Source organism: Felis catus, chromosome D2 (genome assembly GCF_018350175.1).
Source record: "Felis catus isolate Fca126 chromosome D2, F.catus_Fca126_mat1.0, whole genome shotgun sequence".
In the NCBI taxonomy this organism is placed as follows: Eukaryota; Metazoa; Chordata; class Mammalia; order Carnivora; family Felidae; genus Felis; species Felis catus.
In genome coordinates this window covers 86,914,123-86,928,041 of record NC_058378.1, presented here as the reverse complement: position 1 = coordinate 86,928,041, position 13,919 = coordinate 86,914,123, and the positions used below count along the sequence as shown (strand labels likewise).

Here is a 13,919-nt window from a genome sequence, read left to right as displayed (position 1 = left end):
CTCCGGTTCCCAGAATAACTGCTGGCTGCTCAGGGGCCCTGAGGGGCGGGGCAGGAAAGAAGGGTGTCTGAGCCCGGGCACTCTGCCACGGGGAAAGAGGGGCCCCCCGGCCTCCGGGGCGCAGTCCCAGACGCAGCTCCCGTGAGGCTCGGGGTGCAGACATAGGAGGGCGCGGACCCAGCACGCGCCCCAAGGCTCCAGGGTAGGAGCAGGAAAGCCACCCCTAACAGCGTCACATTCTGCTCAGACGGAGGGGGGAGCGCGGCCCAGGCCCACCAGTCCCACCAGCCCCCGACCCCAAAGAAGGGCCCGAGGCCCCTGTCAGAGCAAAGAAGGGAGAAGACAAGGGGCCTCAGGTCACAACAAGCCACCAGTGGGTCAGGGTTCAAGTGACCCCAAAGCCACGCTCCCGGAGATGAGGTTGAGCTATTCACTAAAGGGAAAACCCACACCAGAGGCAGCGTTTTCCTCGAGCCTGCGTGGACCCATACACCTCCCTGTCCACCAGGGCACAGGGTCGGCCCGGGAAAGCCCCCCCTGCGAGCGGGCAGGCAGAGCGCCGTCACCCCTGCCCTGCTCTGGACAGTCCCCACCCTGAGCCGCCATCCAGGGACCGGGCCAGCTCCCGCACGGTCTCAGGTCACACGCACGCGCTGCACCAGCACGTGGACGGTGTGCCTCCACAGACAGCACGGCCCAGCCCGGCCGGTCCTGCGGGCCCGCCCCTGCCGGAGCGCCATCACCCCCCCTGCAGACCCAAGTGTGTACCCCGCTCAGTGCCTTTTCTAACCGCAGGACAAACTTTGTGAACTCAAAACAAACTGTCGAAAACGGTGCAGGCACCCTATGGATTCCCGTCACCAGAGGACAGGCAGAGGCAGGGACACCGAGTAGAGCCAGAAAGACAGCTCAAGTCCCAGGATGCTCTCCTGAAACACAGGCCCGTGCGCAGCCTCGCCTCTCCCGGACCGGCCTGCAGGCCACCTACCTCCCACCACTCTGGATTCACGTAAATCATCCCACAGTCACATTTCTGGGTTAACGCTGCCGTCACTTGAAAAACCCGAAGGCTTTCACGTCACTTCCACATTTTCCGTGGGGCTGGACGAGCCGTTGCTTTATCCGCATGCACGGTTAAAGGTCGGAACCCCGATGGCGTCCTCATCCTTGTCCCTGTCCGTCCGTGAGCGTGATTATCCGAGCTCTCCTGGGAGCCCAAGGTCAGACCTGGAGTGGACCGACTCAGCCCCCGCGCCCACTGAAGAGCTCCATATGAGCACGCTTTTCACGGTCAAACACATGCTGAAACATATCATCTGCTCCCCCAGAGGGGAGGCCCTGGTGAGGGGGCCCAGGCTTCAGAGTTCTGTCTCCACTGCACGGGGAGGGGAGGGGGCCTCAGAGCAGAGGGTGCCACCCCAGAGAAGGAAGGGTGCCACAGGGCACCCCTCCCAGCCTGGGCCAGGCAGAAACTGGGCCTCGAGCCTGGAGGCCGGCTGCTATCCCCCAGCCCGTCTGGGGAGCGGGTCGAGGCAGGAGAGTCTCAAATGCCCTAATTAACTGAAGCAGCAACGGAAGACAGAAGTCAAAGTCACCTTATGTTCACCTGGGGAACGTGGCACATTTTCCCCGCCACCTCCCTTCCCCAGCCCCCATGACCGCACTCCTTTAGTTCTCCCCGTGTTGGAAGGGCCCAGGGACACATGGGGACAGCCAGGCTGCGTCCCAAAAAAGTGGCGACAGACAGGTGACCACGACAGCGCCCAGACACCCCCACTGCTGTTCTGACAAGCCACCTGGCCCTGTGTGGATCCCCCACCTACTGGACCCCATTCGGTGGGGTGGACACAGCCCACCTTCCAAGAGGTGACCCTTGTGCCCACCCGCCTGCCCGCAGGGACAGATGCTGGCGCTGAGCTGGTCCACATTTAAGGCACCATCATTCCGCAGTCCCTTAGCAGCCCTGGCCCAGCTTCCCCATGTCCCCTCGGGATCAAACAGTGGGCTCCTTACGGGCCATCCGCTGGGAGGCAGGCCTGCGTCCGATCCAGTAACTTCCAAACGGGATCCGGCGCATCACGGAATCACACCTCAGCACAGGCCTCTTCCCCCAGAAACACGCACACCACCCGAGGCGGACTCAGGGCGCGCCGGGCCCCCTCCCCTGCTCTCTCGCTCCCCAGGGGACACGGTCTGCGTGCCGACAGTGTGCGAGACAGGCCCTGGACGCAAGTAGAGGCAGGGCCCTTTCTCAGCCACGTCCAGCCTCGGGCGGGCCCCAGGGGATGAGGGGGCTGGGGGAGCACTAAGGGGCTGGCAGAGAGGCCCAGCCCTGCACCTGCTCCAGGGGCCCAGGAGGAGGTGCACGTGCCCCGGAGATCCGGCAGCCCCGGGCTCCCTGATGTGAGCTCCCCACCGTGCACCGGGCTCTCCCGGGCAGTTGCAGAAGGAGCAGAGCCGATCCCACCGCACCACGGGCTAAGCCCCGGGCCCGGGGCTCCTTCCTGCCTCCTGGGGATCTGAGTGGACAGGGTCTTTCAAGGCCTGAGTCCAGATAGGCCCCCACCGGCAGTGAGTGCGGCCACGGAGAAGCGGCCGATGCCGCGAGGTAGGGGTGAGGAGGGAGCCAAACGCAGGGTGTGTGCACAGCCCAGGAAAAAGCCTTTGAAGCAAGCTGACAAGACCTGGAGACTGGGAAGCGACCAGAAGCCTGGAACGTGGCTGACGGAAGGTAAAATGGTACGGACGCCGGGCAGCGGTGAGCAGTTCCTCCAAAGGAGAAACACGGAGCCACCAAAGACCAAGCAGTTCCCCTCGTGGGCATGTGCCGGGAGAAATGAAAACCCACGTCCGCACAAAGCCTGGACACAAATGCTCAGAGCGGCACTAGTCGCGGCAGCCAAACCCTGGAAACTGCCCAAATGTCCATCAACTGACAGTGGCCCTACACACTGTGGTAGGTCCACACCGTGGCACAGCACTCAGGCCTAGAAAGGGAAGAAGCACCAACACCCACTACGGGTTGAACCCTGGACACGTCACATCCGGTGAACACAGCCAGACACAGAAGGCCACGCAGACGATCCCAGTTACGTGGAACCCCCAGAGCAGGTAAACCCTAGACCAGGTAAACCCCTGAGCAGGTGAAACCCGGAACAGGCAAACCCCAGAGGCAGGAAGTAGCCTGGTGACCACAGGGGCTGGGATTTCAGGGGAGGGTGGCTGCTGAGGCATCCTTTCTGTTTAGGCACAAAACAGGTTCTACAGTCGACTGTGGTGGCCTCTGCACAAGCCTGCAAACACACTGAAAACCGCTGCTTCACAACCACCACGTAAAAGGGTGACGTGTGTGGCAGGGAAATGATGTCTCTGTAAAGCCATCAGCAAGGTCCTGCAGAGGTAGACAGATCCCTGCCATCAGGGCTGCCCAGAGCCAGGGACGGACAGGGACTGACCGCCGACCCTCCAGTTCGAGGTCCCCGTGGACTCCACCAAGCCCGTGTGCCCAAGTGCTGGGACAGGAGCTGTGATGAGAGTGGGGAGCCAGCAGGGATGGCCACGCACACAGTACTAGCTGGGGGGCGGGGGTCTTGGGGTTCAAGGAGCTTTCAGGCTGGGATGAGAACAAGAACCAAGAGTGCAAACCTGATGGCACAGGACTGAGGGGGCAGGTGCCCAAGGCAGCCGATTCCCCCACCGGGCTGGGGGGGGGGGGGGGGCGGGTGCCCAAGGCAGCCGGCACCCCCACCGGGCCAGGGGCAGGGGCTCACAGACACCCACCGCCAGAGAGGCCTTGGAGGGCGCAGCACAGCACCTCTGCAGACCTCGTTGCACAACCACTCTGCAAGCCTGGGTACAGGGCTGCTCAGCCGTTGACCAAGCAAAAAGGGAAACCAGCTCAAAACGGACAGGGAGCTCAGAGGCACCGCAGGACGCAGGCCCCCCGGCAGACGCCCAAGGGCTGTGCTCTCGAAGCGGCCTTTCCCAAGAACAGCCTTGCCTTGTAAGGGTGGGACCCGGCTCCAAAACCGTGGCTGCAGGAATTCACCTTCTGACTTCACTTCTAGCAACAACATAAAGAACCAAAAGCTGGAAACCTCCCTTGTCAAAAATCTAGCCATCTCAAGCACAGTTCGGTATGCAGCCCGGGCCACCCCTTTCCAGGAAACCGGGTAGTGCCACCACGAGTCCAGCTGGGGGTTACTGAAGAGCCGCAGGGCTCTAGTGGGGCAATCAGGCAGCTGCTGTGAACCCAGAAAAGTCACGGCACCCCCAGCCACGTCTGGGCCCCCCATCCAGGGAGATGCTTGCGCAGGTTCAGGAAGGGCCACCAGCTTGGACAGAGGCCCTCGGAGTAAAGGCCAGGAGACCTGGCCAGGGGTCTGCTGGGTCACAGCTGTGTTCACAGTAACACAAGACTCCCATCTCCTGTCCCGGGCACAGTCTCCTGAGTGAACAGCGGAGCTTTCTGAGGAGGGGAGGACGTGTGACAACGTCACCACCTGACACCCAAGCCACCAGCTCGCTCTCTGCTTTTCTCAGTTCCTACCTCCCAATGCGGCAAATACTGGTCGTGCCAACCTACACAGCCAAGAACTCTTTGGAGTCCCCCTGTTTCTGAAGGACGTGAGGGTAACATTTGAGAACGATGGCGCCCCTCGTGGGTAACCGCACGTGGGGGAGGAGGAACCTGGTCCGCCAGCCGTGGCGGGGGTCAGGAGCCAGGGGAGCTGAAGAGAGGAGAGCAGCTGCCAGACAAGTCTTGGTGCGCCCCCTCCACACTGGGAGGAGGTACGAGGGAAGATCGCAAGACTGCAGACGCACAAACACACCACCTACCGCGGACGCGTCCTTCACAGCGCACCATGCCTGTTTCTAACTCGGACGCCCTCCCTCCCCAGGACGGTGAAGCCGGGCAAGAAAGCATTCCTTCCCAGGCCTTGCCACCTTCTGAAGAGCGTGTTGCTCAGTGTGGACACGTGTTGTGCAGACAGAGTCACCAGGCAGGTCTTCTGAAACCTACTACAAACCAAGGAATTAACGCCCCCGTCACTCAAGAATCCACTGCTCTCACCAGCCAGGTGTCTCCCACAGGCACCACTGCCCCGCGCCCCAGCCCCAGTGGGCGCCCCAGAGCAGGGTGAGACTGCTGTCCGTGCTGCCCCTCCAGGCTGCCCTCCGCACCCCGAGAACCTATGGGTTATGGGCAGAGACTTGTCTATGAGCCCACAAACCAAAGACACCCTGCAAAATTAACCAGCATACTGTTTACCAAAACAAGCGTCCCTTCCAGATGCAAAGATAATGCACAGCTCCATGCAGCCTTCGTGACAAACAAAAACCCGGAGGGAACATGTCGCCACACAAAAGTAAATGAAGTTACCCATTTTCATGTCAACAGAGAGAAGTGCGCGTATACAGCTGAAACACAACAAAAATGCCAGAACTCAGAATCAAAGATTACTGGAAAGAATGTTTGCACAGCAAAATTCTTTTTCCCTTTGAGACTAAAATGCCCCACCATGCTTAATTTTCCTGACATTTCTGAGGCTTTGAAGCCTCAGCTAACGGATCTGAATCATCTGAGCAAAACCATGTTATAGTGGCATGTTACTGGAAAGCCGAGAATAGAATGCTAAATATACAGACACACACCCATACAGGGCACTTTTGTAGAAACGATCAAACGCCAAACTAGATGATGCTGTCCGAGGGAAACGGCTCACCCCCAGCAGGGAAGGAGAACACACGGACGCCTGGAAGTTAAAATAAGAAAAACACAAAAATAGCACCTACTCTTTGTGAATAAAATCAAACCTAGCCCGTCCGTGACCTCAGCTTACTGAAGCGCTTCGCCCCTGCCCACTGCCGGCGAAGGAAGGTTCCGCCAGAAGCCAGAACCCTCTCCGGAATCGAAGTCATGCTTGTGTCGGTGGACCGGCCCACACCCACCGCTCACCTAGCGAGGCCGCCTCAGGCTCCGTCTGTGCCATCACCCTTTTCTCTTAAACAAGCACGCCACTTGGAGCCGCATTCTGCTTTATTTGGGTTGGCGGTGTAAGTACCAACAGCGGGCTGGCACCGCGGCTGAGACACCCAACTAGGTCAGCCGGGGCCTGCCTCCCGCCCCGGGCGCTCTGGGCGCCCCCGTCCCCCGCTGCCTGCTCTCTCCCAAGGGCCGCCCTGGGTGCCCGGGTGGGAGGCCCCCGGAGGGAAAGGCCTTGGGCAGTCCCATCCCTTCTTTGGCCTTGGAAAGCTTCTCGGCATCTTTCTCTTTTATAGCCGAGAAACAGAGTCCTCCGGGGCTGCCCACAGAGGCCCTTGTCTGAGAACTAGACGGATACTAAGTTACAAGGTGAAATGAGGGCGCCTGCCCCCGGAGGAGTGAGCCACCCACCCGGAGGAGGCCGGCAGGGGAAGCCTGCACACCCCGCCCGTGGCCAGGGGCCAGGGGCCAGTGCCGTGGAGGTGGGGGGGGGGGGGGGGGCGCGGCGGCAGAAGTCAGGGGCTGGGGTTTGGAAACCAAGGTCAGGGTTGTGCGGTCAAGAGTCAGGGACCAGAGTTGGGGCCCGTGGACAAGGGTCCTCAGGTCAGGATTCGGGGACCTTGGACAGGGATTAGAATTGGGAGTTTAGGAACCAGGGTCCCGGGTCCCGGCTCTGAGGTCGGGGTTCAGCCTGAGCAGTTTGGAGGCAGGAGGTGGGGGACCCCGATTCCAGGGTTTGGGGCAGCGCTCAGGGGGCCGGGGTCTGGGGTCCATGGCCCTCGGGTTTAGGGGTACCAGGGTTTGGAGGACCCAGAGTCCCGGTCCAGGTCCCGACGTGCGCGACTCAGTGTCAGTCCAGAACCTGGGGCTCCGCGCTCGCGGACGGGGACCAGGATGTGGGCCCCCGGGGCCCCAGGGCGCTGGGCTCAGGGTCGGGGTCTTGGTCTGGCCGCCGCCGCCACAGCACTTACGTCGTCGAAGAGCGAGCCCACGTTGGCCGTGACCAGCAGCACCGCGGTGCCCGGGGCGGCCGCCTTGCCCGCCATCGTGGCCTGGGCCGGCGGCGGCCGCTCGCTCGGGGCCGGACGGCCGGGGTCTCCGCGGGCCGCGGCGTCAGCTGCGCCGGGGGGCGGCCCCGGGGCGCATCGCGGGCTCGGCGGCTCGGGCCGGGCCTGGCCGGAGTCCGGCCGCGCGCGCGCTCGCTCGCTCGCTCTCGCTGCTCGGCGGCCCCGCGCCCGTCGCTCTCCGCCCGCGCCTCACCGCGGCCCGCGCGCAGCCATTAGGATCGCCGCCACCGCCGCCGAAGTTCCCGCAGCCGCCGCCGCCGCCGCCGCCGCCGCTGAGGCGAGTCCCGCCCGGAGCCGGGGGGCGGGGCGTGCGCGGGGCGGGGAGGGGCGTGCGCGGGGCGGGACTGCGCGGGATGGGCGGGGCCACGGGGGGGCATGCTCGGGCGGGGCGGGGCCAGTGGGAGCCTGGCAAGGACGGCGGAGCGACCCTGCGCGGGGCGGGGAGGGGTGGGGCGGGGCCTCTCGGGGGTGGGGCTGAGCACTCGGGGGCCGGGCCTACGCGAAGCGCTCCTGCGTCAGCCCCAGCTGCTCTTCCGCCGCCCTCCCATCGGTCAGCGGCCGCCCCGCCCCGCCCCTCCCGGCGCCGAGGCTGCGCACTGTCTCCGCCCCCCGCACTCCTGTGACGTCACGACCCGGCACCGATCGTGCCTCTTAAAGGGACCGTGCGTTCGCCCGCAGGCAGCGCTGCAGGAGCAGAGGGGCAGCTCCGGGGTTTAGTCGTGTGGCCCGCGCTCGACCCACGAAAGTGGGAGGCGGCGGGCCGGGATGTTTAATTAACTCTCACGCAGGCTGTGGGGACCCCAGCCCAACGTGGGGTTCAGAGGGGCGTGAAGGCCTGGGCCGGACAGGGACGCAGGAGGGGAGGCAGGCGAGGGTCTCGCGGCCAGGGACGGAGGGCTCAGAGGGCTCGGGGAGAGGGAACTCGAGGAGGGGTCCTCGAGGCCGGGGACAAGGGGCGCGGGCTGGGGAAGGGCTCTCGGGGGCGTGGTCGGGCGAGGCGGGGGCCAGGCTGGGGCGTGGTCGGGGGGGTGGCCCGAGGCCGGGGCGTGATGGGGGCCTCGGGCTCGGGGCGGATAGCTGGGGTCTCAGGGCAGGGCGGGGCGCGGACTGGGGAGGGGATCTCGGGGGCGTGGTCGGCGCGGGGGTGGGTGGGCTCAAGGCCCGGGCCTGGTCGGGGGGCAAGGGGCTGGGGACAGTGGGTCTCAATCCCCTGGGGTGCGGGGGTGGGCGGACTGGGGAGAGGGTCTCCGGAGCGTGGTAGAGGCTTGGGGGGCGGGGGTGGAGGGCGGGCAGAGCCGGGGCGTGGTCGGGGAGGAGGGCTTGTCGTCGGAGCGGAGGGTTTGGGGGCTAGGGCATGGTCGGGGCAGGGGTCTCAGGGCCGGGAGCCAAGGTCTCACGGCCGTGGGCGTGGGCTGAAGTGGGGAACTCCGGGTCGTGGTCGGAGCGAGGTGGGGCGGTTCCGGGCAGGGGCGTGGTCAGTGAAGGGGCCTCCGGAGCTGGGGTCTCTTGGGGGCGGGAAGCAGGCTGGGGACCAGGATCTCGCGGCTGGATTGTGTGGTCCCCAGGGGGGCAGCCCCGACACGGACCACACAGTCTCTGGGGCACCGGGTGGGACCCACACTTGCCAAGCATCTTGATGGCTACATTGTAAAAAGGCGACAAAGGAGACCCAAGGCTAATGGAAGAAAATCTTTTATTCAACACACTGGATACACACGCAGCCCACCTTTAAATGTTATCAGTGAAGTGTTTTCGCGGCTGTAAACCTGCGCCTGGGCGCACAGTAGGCCTCAGCGCCGCCGGCCCCCTGCCCAGGAGAGCTATGCCGGTGTGGGCAGAGCCAGGGGCAGCCACGCCAGGCCTCCCTTCAGCTGCCCCCCCCCCCGCTCCGTTAAAACAGACGGCAGCCCCCACCTGCACGAAGTGACAGGCAGCTGCGCCCTTGCCAAGGAAAGCATCCCCTCTAGTGATAATTGGGGGATCCTGCTTACAGCGTCCGCCTGGCCTCACCACCAAAACCCTTTGACTTGGAAACTGATGTCTGATTCATTCAGCAGGGGTAGCGGACAGACTGAATTGGGCCCACCGGAACGTGGTAAGCTGAAGCCCCATCCCCCAGGATGCTTGTATGCGCACATGGGGACCACAAGGAGGTGATTACGGTTAAAGGAGGCCAGAGGGTGTGTCTGTTTTCCAAGAGAATTCATGTACCTATAGGGGAAGACCCCAGAGCACCTGCTGTCACCCACACCCTCCAACCCCTGGCAGAAAACAGAGAAGAGGTCGTGGGAGCACACAGAAGGTGGCCGTGGACAAGCCAGGAAGAAACCAGAGCTGTGGGGACTTGGCCTGAGACTCTGGGCGTCCAGAACCCTGAGGAATACATTTCTGTAGGAAGCCTCCTACTGTGTGGTATCTTGTTGCAAGCCTCCCTGACCAATACGGTATCTTGTTTCCCTTTTCACGAAATCTGCACGTGCCAAGGATGCCCTTCGTAGAAAGCAAATGCAGAGACATCACTGGTGCCTGGAACCTGCCTCCTAAGAAGTGGCATTGCCTGTTCACCTGTCCGCAGGCTGCCTCTCCCGCCTCACCTCCACCACCTCCGCACTCCTGCGTGCGTGTGCGCTGGCTCACTCAGAGGCTGTGCCTGAGTCGGAGAACACTCAGCCCCTGCCCTGGCACCCTCCTCGCCCAGCACCCACCCTCCTGGCTCCCCTGTCTGACCCCACCCCCACCCCGTCTCCAAGCCCCCAGCGGGCCTTCCCACTTGGTGGACAGGCTTGCCCTCCACCTTCGGAAAGAAGGATTTGCAGTCCTTCCTCCACCCAGCCCACCGCCCCCTCTCGGTCCCGCCATCAGCTCACAAGCAGGCTGCAGTGTCTCATATCCTGTCAAGTCCCCCGGTGTCCTCGGCCCCTCTGCGCCCTCCCGTCTCTGCTCCTTTGCTGCTGATGCTTCTCCTAGGAGCTGACCAGTCTGCCCCAAGTGCCCTCAGCTGTGCTGCCCGCACCCTGACGGGGCCATTCTCATGGTTAGTGCTGGCCTCCTAATTCAGCAGCCAGTCCCCACCCCAGGCTCCCACCCGCCCGATTACCCCCCAGAAATAGGGTCTGCCTGCTAACGATGGCATTTGCAGTCCTGGTCCTCCCCCTGGCTGCCCACCCCCTCTGCCTCCTTTGCTTGCTTCTCCTGGCACTCTGCCTGACGTCCTGGGGTCCCCAGGCTTGGTCCCGGCTCCCCCTTCCTGTGTGCACACTCCCTGCTGATGGTCCTGAGACGATCGCTTCACACTCTCTCCACGTGTCTGCTGCTGCACTGGGAAGGGCTATCGCGACCCCCTCGGACGGCAACGGGTTCCGGATTCACTCCCGCCTCCCGAGGCTCACATTCCCAGGTGCCCAGCTGACGATGCATGGAGCCCATGGCCACCTCGGGTCCTTGGCAGCCTTCTTTGTCTCTCTGCCCAGAGGCAGCTTCACTGGCTTCTTCCGGCCCTTCGGCCTCTCACGTGCTCCTTCCTCCTTCAGACCCCCTGACCCACCGAGCACATCACCACGTCGGCTTTCCCTTCCCCTCTGCCTGTTGATCGCCGCCCCCCCACCCAGGCACACAGGTGTAGCCTGCCACCGAGAAAGAACAAATATGTGCCACGTGAATAAATGTCAGAGCCCTCGCCATGCCCGGGTCCTGGGGGCCTGACTTTCAGAGACGCTGACCACTAACATCACCGATATTAAAAGCCACATTCATGAAATCATGGGTAAAAGGGAGGCTTACTTTTTCTTGTGTGCCCTTCGTTACCTGTGGAATGCTGCCCCATGTCTATGTTTCCTTTGCCAAAATAACAATAGCATTATTTAACTTTTGCAACTTATTATATACGTTTTGCAAAGCCCACTTAACAGGCTCCAGGAGAGGCCTGGGCCCCCCTAGCATCTGGGTCTGGATCTGACCCCTCAGTGTGAGAGGGCACAGGAGGGGGGTGGAGGTAGCCAGAGCTGTGATGTTGATTCCTTGGTGGCAGCCAGCCTACCCCCACCCAGCCTGCTTAGCCAGATGCTCTCTGGGCTCCCAGGAGAGAGTTTGGTCCAGTCTTCTGTTAATAATAGGCTGTCAGCCTTTTTTTTTTTTTTTTTTTTTTTTTTAAGGACAGCACATTAGCAACTAAATATCATATCACTACTTAGTTTAAGATAGTAACCGATTTACTTATGGATTCAGACTATTGGATGGTTGGGAGGTTTACACCGGGGATTCCGTATCTACACACATGCTTAAAAGCCATCCTTCAGCAGATAGATGGGTGGATGGATTGCACTTTGTAGTTGCAACGCATGTTTTAACTGTGTAGCAATCAATTTGCAATACCACTACCGGGTGAGTCACCCCTAGTCCTTTCTATAGAACACACTGTGTTCAAGGGCTGGCTCCAGTCAATTTTCTGCAGAGAGCCTGGCCAGACACGCAGCGAAGGGAACCCAGGACTGTGTCCCCTTGGTGAGGGGCTGGACTCTGTCGCTTCAGCCAGAGGGACATTTGCCATCAGCAAGTTAATGGGCGGCTTATTATTTCACACTCCTCTGGGAAGGGGAGGTTTCTTTCCTTCTGAATTATTTGGATTCTTTCTTCATTAATCAGCTTTCCCCAGTAACAGCTATCGCTTTGCAGACACCCACCGTGTGTGAGGCCTTTACAATTCTTGCCTCTAAGTCCTCATAAGCAGTCTTGGCATGAGGCATGTATCTCTGTTTTGCAGATGAGAAAACTGAGCTTTGGGAGTAAAGAGCTGGCCAGCTCCACACAGCCAGCAGGTGCAGGGCCAGGACCCCAAGACCTGGTGACCCCCAACAGCACATGCGGCCTCGCCCTCGTCCATTCATTCATTCATTCATTCATTCCTTTACTCATTCACAGATTCATTCAACAAATCTTCATCAGACACCTTCCCCATGCTTGGCAGTTCCCTGGGCTCCAGGAAGAAGTTGGCAAATGTCCTCGGGACGCTGAGGCCACAGCAGCAGAACGGGCGAGAAATGCACACGGGGTCGCTGTGATTGGGTGGTGCTGTGCCCGCTCACGGAGACTCTCCTTAGGAAAGTCACATGCTCATCACAGGCGACTCGAAGTCTGTAGAGTTGCACACAGAGTCTGCTTCGGAGGAACTATGGCTCATAATTTCACTCCAGACAAACCGAGCCCTAGCTGACAGCACTTTTGCTAAGTAGCCTTTACACCTAGCTCCTCACCTAGCACTCTGGTCAAGCCATACACACAGTTCTGACTCCTCTTTTAAAACCCAGCATTATAGGGCGCCTGGATAGCCCAGTCAGCTGGGCGTCTAACTCTTTTGTTGAAAAAAAATTTTTAACTTTATTTATTTTGAAAGAGACAGAGACAGCACCAGTAGAGGAGGGGCAGAGAGGGAGGGAGAGAGAGAAAATCCCAAGCAGGGTCCGTGCTGCCAGTGCAGACCCTGATGTGGGGCTCGAACTCATGAAACCATGAGATCGTGACCTGAACCAGAGCTGGACGCTTAACCAACTGAGCCACCCAGGTGCCCACAGGGCCCAACTCTTAATCTCAGCTGAGGTCATGATCCCAGAGTCATGGGATTGAGCCCCTCGTTGGGCTCTGTGCTGGGCATTGAGCCTGCTTGGGATTCTCTCTCTCCCTCTGCCCCTCTCCTCTGCTTGTGCTCTCTCTCAAAAGAAAAGAAAAGAAGAGAAAAGAAAAGAAGGAAGGAAGGAAGGAAGGAAGGAAGGAAGGAAGGAAGGAAGGAAGGGAAAGAAAGAAAGAGAAAAAGAAAAAAGCACCCAGCATTATAACATCAGTGCTTTCTGATACAACTGAAAACTCTCCCTAGATGTTTTTAATGTCCGAGTCATAGACACCTGATAGACACATCATGCTGCAAATTTAGTTGTTTCCAGTTCTTTTTTTGTTAAGTTTATTTATTGAGAGAGAGAGAGAGAGAGAGAGAGAGAGAGTCCCAAGCAGGCTCCGAGCTGTCAGCACACAGCCCAATTTGGGGCTCGATCCCACAAACCCTGAGATGGTGACCTGAGCTGAAATCAAGAGTCAGACGCTCACCCGACGGAGACAGCCAGGTGCCCCATAGTCATTTCCAATTCTGCATCATCAGGTCAACGGGTTCAGAAAAGGCATTTGACAACATCTAGCATCCTCTTTGTGATAAAAAAGAAAACTCTTTGCACACTGAACATAGGGGGTGTCCCCCTGAGTCTCATAAAGTTCGTCTGCGAAGAACGTACACGAAGACCATGCCAGTGCTGACAGACGCCCCGGCTTTCTGAGTTTCAGGACAAGGCAAGAGTGCTCGCTCTCGCCCCTCCTATTCCACGTCGAACTACAGATCTGTCCGCACAGCAAAAACAAGAAAAAGAAAGTGAGGGCATACAGACTGGAAAGGGAGAAGTAAAACCGCCTTTGGTTGCAGGCAACGTGATCATTGACATAGGAAATTCTAAGGATGCTACAAAGAACACTACCAAATAAACGCATTTCACTCAGTCATGGAATACACATCCATATTCAGACGTCAACTGCATTGCTGTATCTCAGAAACTGGCATTGCAAAGCAAAACTTTAAATCATTTCCACTTCCAATAGCATAAAACTTGAAACGTTTGTGAATACATGTCACAGGAGACCTCCCAGGATGGAAACCACAAAGCACGGGGAATTGTCAAGAAGGGAGACCCACGGAAACCAGAGGACAGGGGATGCGAGGGCCAGCGCCACGAGGTCGTTTCTCCTTGGCTGATCTTCAGATCTAATGCGATTCCACTCCGATTCCAGCTGGCTGGAGCACTCTTGAAGAAGAACAAAGCTGGGTACTCACA

General features: G+C 60.1%; 1 protein-coding gene and 1 long non-coding RNA gene across 7 annotated transcripts in view; one reads left to right on the top strand and one right to left on the bottom strand.

Annotated features, from left to right (window-relative positions):
- Window positions 1-7,316, bottom strand: part of INPP5A (inositol polyphosphate-5-phosphatase A) — a 172,918-nt gene extending 165,602 nt beyond the window's left edge. Inside the window, exon 1 of one of the 6 annotated variants that reach the window (XM_045040897.1) lies at window positions 6,958-7,316. In XM_045040897.1, coding sequence (XP_044896832.1) covers window positions 6,958-7,032 — 75 coding nt within the window. In that variant the 5' untranslated portion in view covers window positions 7,033-7,316. Of the gene's footprint in view, window positions 1-5,959; window positions 5,979-6,957 lie in introns of those variants that run through there. The other 5 variants (XM_019814035.3, XM_019814033.3, XM_019814032.3 and 2 more) reach the window with 5 other exon arrangements.
- Window positions 7,317-8,398: 1,082 nt separating this feature from the next.
- LOC109492801 lies at window positions 8,399-10,917 on the top strand. The gene is made up of 2 exons (XR_002146788.3): window positions 8,399-9,148; window positions 9,271-10,917. It is a non-coding gene; the product is annotated as an uncharacterized LOC109492801 (long non-coding RNA).
- Window positions 10,918-13,919: the final 3,002 nt, after the last annotated feature.